The sequence below is a fragment of the Mandrillus leucophaeus genome, unplaced genomic scaffold, assembly GCF_000951045.1.
Source record: "Mandrillus leucophaeus isolate KB7577 unplaced genomic scaffold, Mleu.le_1.0 Scaffold39, whole genome shotgun sequence".
In the NCBI taxonomy this organism is placed as follows: Eukaryota; Metazoa; Chordata; class Mammalia; order Primates; family Cercopithecidae; genus Mandrillus; species Mandrillus leucophaeus.
Genome location: NW_012104142.1, coordinates 5,069,207 through 5,074,124, shown reverse-complemented (window position 1 = coordinate 5,074,124; position 4,918 = coordinate 5,069,207). Strand labels below are relative to the sequence as shown.

The 4,918-nt window shown below is 39.1% G+C and overlaps 1 protein-coding gene across 2 annotated transcripts in view; it reads left to right on the top strand.

Annotated features, from left to right (window-relative positions):
• The window catches only part of ANXA7 (annexin A7), a 41,236-nt gene that overhangs the window by 21,975 nt on the left and 14,343 nt on the right, over nucleotides 1-4,918 (top strand). For both annotated transcript variants that reach the window (XM_011991131.1, XM_011991132.1), the window contains one exon: nucleotides 4,364-4,466. In XM_011991131.1, coding sequence (XP_011846521.1) covers nucleotides 4,364-4,466 — 103 coding nt within the window. The remainder of the gene's footprint in view (nucleotides 1-4,363; nucleotides 4,467-4,918) is intronic.

The window sequence follows — 4,918 nt, the reverse complement described above, 5'->3', positions numbered from 1 at the left end:
TCCCTGTCTTGTGCCAGTTTTCAAAGGGAATGCTTCCAGTTTTTGCCCATTCAGTATGATATTGACTGTGGGTTTGTCATAAATAGCTCTTATTATTTTGAGATACGTCCCATCAATCCCGAATTTATTGAGAGTTTTTAGCATGAAGGGCTGTTGAATTTTGTCGAAGGCCTTTTCTGCATCTATTGAGATAATCATGTGGTTTTTGTCTTTGGTTCTGTTCATGTGATGGATTACATTTATTGATTTACGTATGTTTAACCAGTCTTGTGTCCCAGGGATGAAGCCCACTCGATCGTGGTGGATAAGCTTTTGATATGCTGCTGGATTTGGTTTGCCAGTATTTTACTGAGGATTTTTGCATCGATGTTCATCAGGGATATTGGTCTAAAATTCTCTTTTTTAGTTGTGTGTCTGCCAGGCTTTGGTATCAGGATGATGCTGGCCTCATAAAATGAGTTAGGGAGGATTTCCTCTTTTTCTATTGACTGGAATAGTTTCAGAAGGAATGATAGCAGCTCCTCTTTGTACCTCTGTTAGAATTTGACTGTGAATCCATCTGGTCCTGGACTTTTTTTTGTTGCTAGGCTCTTAATTATTGCCTGAATTCCAGAGCCTGCTATTGGTCTATTCAGGGATTCAGCTTCTTCCTGGTATAGCCTTGGGAGAGTGTATGTGTCTAGGAATTTATCCATTTCTTCTAGATTTTCTAGTTTATTTGCATAGAGATGTTTATACTATTCTCTGATGGTAGTTTGTATCTCTGTGGGATCGGTGGTGATATCCCCTTTATCGTTTTTTATTGCATCTATTTGATTCTTCTCTCTTTTCTTCGTTAGTCTCGTATGCAACTTATTTTATGTAACAATTACCACCTTAAGCTGGAACTAAAACCAGTAGGTAGAAGTTAACAGAATGTAGAGTGTTAGATTTTGGAAGAACTTTAAGATGGAAGTGAAATAGGCTACCCTGTGAGGGGTGAGCTTCTTGTCACTGAAAGTCCACAGGCAGATTTTGGTTGATGTGAGTATGGATGTGTCTGTGTGTATCAAGGAAGGTGCAAAAAAATTTTTTGTCTTAGATGGGGAGTTGGGCCACTTTATCCCTCCTGATTGATCCAGTTCTCTAATTCTTTGATAGTCTTGTTGTTGATTGTTGTTGTTTCATTTGTTTGTTCATTTTTGAGACGGGGCCTCTGCTGCTCAGGTCAGGCTAGAGTACAGTGACATGATCAAAGCTCACTGCAGCCTCGAAATGCTGGGCTCAAGTGATCCTCCTCCTTCAGCCTCCTGAGTAACTGGGACTACAGTTGTGCACCAGCATGCCCACCTAATTTTTTAATTTTTGGTAGAGATGAAGGTTTTGCTGTGTTGCCCAGGCTGGTCTTGAACTCCTGGGCTCAAGTGATCCTCCTGCCTCAGCCTCCCAAAATGGCTGGAGTTGCAGGTGTGAGCCACTGTACCCAGCTCTATGATAGTTTTTCAGCAAGAAGGTTGGAATCAAATGGGCATTAAAAAACAATGGCAAATGTTGGAACTTCTGGTAATGGATTGTGCTGAGAACTCTCCCCTAGAGTTTTAACCTCAAGAACACAGATCCTGATTTCTCTTTTTTTTTGAGACAGAGTCTTGCTTTGTTGCCAGGCTGGAGTGCAGCGGCGCCATCTTGAGTCACTGCAACCTCCGCCTCCTGGGTTCAAGTGATTCTCCTGCCTCAGCCTCCTGAGTAGCTGGGACTACAGGTGTGCACCACCACGCCCAGCTAATTTTTGTATTTTTAATAGAGACGGGGTTTCACCATGTTGGCCAGAATGGTCTCAATCTCTTGACTTTGTGATCCACCTGCCTCGACCTCCCTAAGTGCTGGGATTACAGGCATGAGCCACTGCACCCAGCCCAGATCCTGATTTCTTTTCTTTGAATTCAGTTTAATGCCTGGAAGATGACAGTATTCTTGAAAATTGACTTCCAACTTAGACTTTCAACAGAGAATAAATCAAAAAAATTTTCCCCCACAGATGAAATATGAAATCAATATGTGTGTGTGTGTGTGTATATATATATATATATTTTTTTTTTTTACAGAAGAGAATCACAGAAAATGAGAATCATCAGATGATACACAGTGAGCGTTAGTTTATCTAGTCCAGTGTATTAGAAACAATGGCTTCTGTCCTGTTTAGGATTTTAGTGACAGTGGTTACATCAAAGGAAACTTAATTTCTTGAGACATGAAGGCTCATAAAAATTCTTTATACTTGAATATTTGCTACAAGTAGAATAATTTTAGCTTTCTATTAAAACCACTATAGGTATATTTGTTAGTTCTCTGCTTACAGCCCTAGCTTGGAAACTAGTAGAGGATGGATGTTAAGGCTTACTAGTAGAAGAAAATGTTGGAGTAAAAATATATGTGAGTGGGAGGAGCTATTGACCCATAGAAGTGTTATCTTGAAAAGCTGCTGAAAGATGGGGCTTGTTCTCATCTCCTCAGTTGTTTGCCCCTACAAGTGCTGGCGTACTGCTGTATTCAATGTGTATAACTTTAAAAACCGTTTCAGTTGTCTAAAAAGCAGTTGAATCACCTTTTATTTTGAAATGGTATTGATTGCATGTTTAAATGATAATATTTTGGAGATACTGAATTAATTGTGTGTGTGTGTGTGTATGTGTTTTCTGTGGTGAAAACACTTATTTTACAATAGTAATCTTTATTTTAGGTCAACATTCAGACATACAAGAAATGTGTTGTTACAATTAAAATTTTTTTAAAAAGTAGTGGAGCATCATCTTCATCCCATTCCTCTTAAGCCCTGACTTGAATACCCAAAGAAACTTCTTGAATTGTTCTGGGCTGGGCACATACCTGTAATTCCAGCACTTTGGGAGGCCAAGGCAGGGGGATCACTTGAGGCCAGGAACTCGATACCAGCCTGGGCAACATAGCAAGACACCCGTCTCTACAAAAGTAAGAAATTAGCTGGGCACACGCATGTAGTGCTAGCTACTCAGGAGCCTGAGACAGGAGGATTGCTTGAGCTCAGGAATTCAAGGTTACTGCGAGCTATGTTTGTGCCACTGCACTCCAACCTGAACAATGCACTCCAACCTGAACAACAGAGTGAGACCCTATCTGTAAAAAATAAAAAATAGGGAAAAACTATTGAGTTATTTCATAGCTTTGTATTTTAAATTGTTTTATCTTTTAATTTTGACATAATTTTAGGCTTGCAAATAGGACAAATAATTCGTATATACCCTGTACTCACATTCTCCAAATGTTAACTTCCTACATAAACACAATAGAACGATCAAAATCAGCAAATAACATTGATATAGTACTGTTACCCAACCTATGGACCTTATTTCATTTTCACCAGTTGTGTCAATGATGTCCTTTTTCTGGTTCAGGATCAAATCCAGAATGCAGTGTTGTATTTATTGTCATGTCTCTTAAGTCTCCTTTAATCTGAAATAGTTCCTCAGTCTTTGTTGTTCATGCCCTTGATGCTTTTGAAGAACACTGTCAGTTATTTTGTAAAATATTTCTTAATTTGGGTTTGTCTGATATTTTCTCATGGTTAAATCCAGGTCATGCCTTTTTGGCAAGAGTACCACAGAAATGATTTTGTGCCCCCAGTGCATCATATCAGGAGATACTTATTGTTGACTTATTCCATTACTGGTGATAATTAATTTTGATCATTTAAGTTGGTGTCTGCAAGGTTTCTCTGCTGTAATGTTATAAGCTATGCAAATATCCTGTTTCTTTATACTTTTGCCACCTAATTTTAGCACCCATTGGTGATTCTTGCCTGAAACAGTTACTACCATAGTATTTACCAAATGGCAATTTTTTATTTTCATATAGACTTATTTCATGTGTAACAATCAGGGTCCATATAGGAAATTAAGGGATATTACTAAAATTATATTGCTGGTTTGAAATCTCATTGGTCACGCATGTTCTACTTCACTAAAGCCATTTTATATTCTTCTGTTTTTAAATCAAACATTGTTGCTCATCTCACACTATTCAGGGATCAATCTCCTTTTTTCTTCCTATTCTACCAAAAAGGAAACCATAAGAAGATTGTGACTTTAATTTCACAAGTTTGGCCATCTTGTCTCCTGGAAGTTTGGTGTCTGGCTATCTGTTGGCAGGAGAAAAATCTGTCCTGAAGGGGGATAGGTCTTTCCTGTCTGTTCCAGAATGAGCCCTGGTAATAAAATGCTCATATCCTTGCCCTAAAACCCAAACACTGGCCTTCTTACTTAAGATTGATGTCTGGGGAGGTCTTTAAGTTTCCTCATTAGAAATTTTCTGGAAATACTGACTCAGATTTTATGTCTTTTATTTTCAGCCTGCTGCAATGACTGAGGGCACTCAAGGAACTATCCGACCAGCTGCCAACTTTGATGCTATGAGAGATGCAGAAATTCTTCGTAAGGCAATGAAGGGTTTTGGTAAGGAAAACAAATTTTTGTCTTTGTTAATAAGTTAAAGTGACCAATTCTAAAGTAAAAATAAACCTTATCTCATAAACCAAGTTTATGTGTCAGCCTGGGTGCACGTACCTGAATTTAATCTGATGTCTAGTTCCTTGTAAGCATTCTCAGAGATGACCTCAGGCTGGGTGTGGTGGCTCACACCAATAGTCCCAGCACTTTAGGAGGCTGAGGTGGACGGATCACCTGTGTTCAAGACCAGCCTGGCCAACGTGGCGAAACTCCATCTGTACTAAAAATAAAAAATAAAATAGATGGGTGTGGTGGTGCATGCCTGTAATACCAGCTTCACAGGAAGCTGAGGTAGGAGAATTGCTTGAACCTGGGAGGTGGAGATTGCAGTCAGCCTAGATCGCACCATTGCACTCCAGTTGGGGTGACAAACTGTGTCTCAAAAAAAAAAAAAAAAA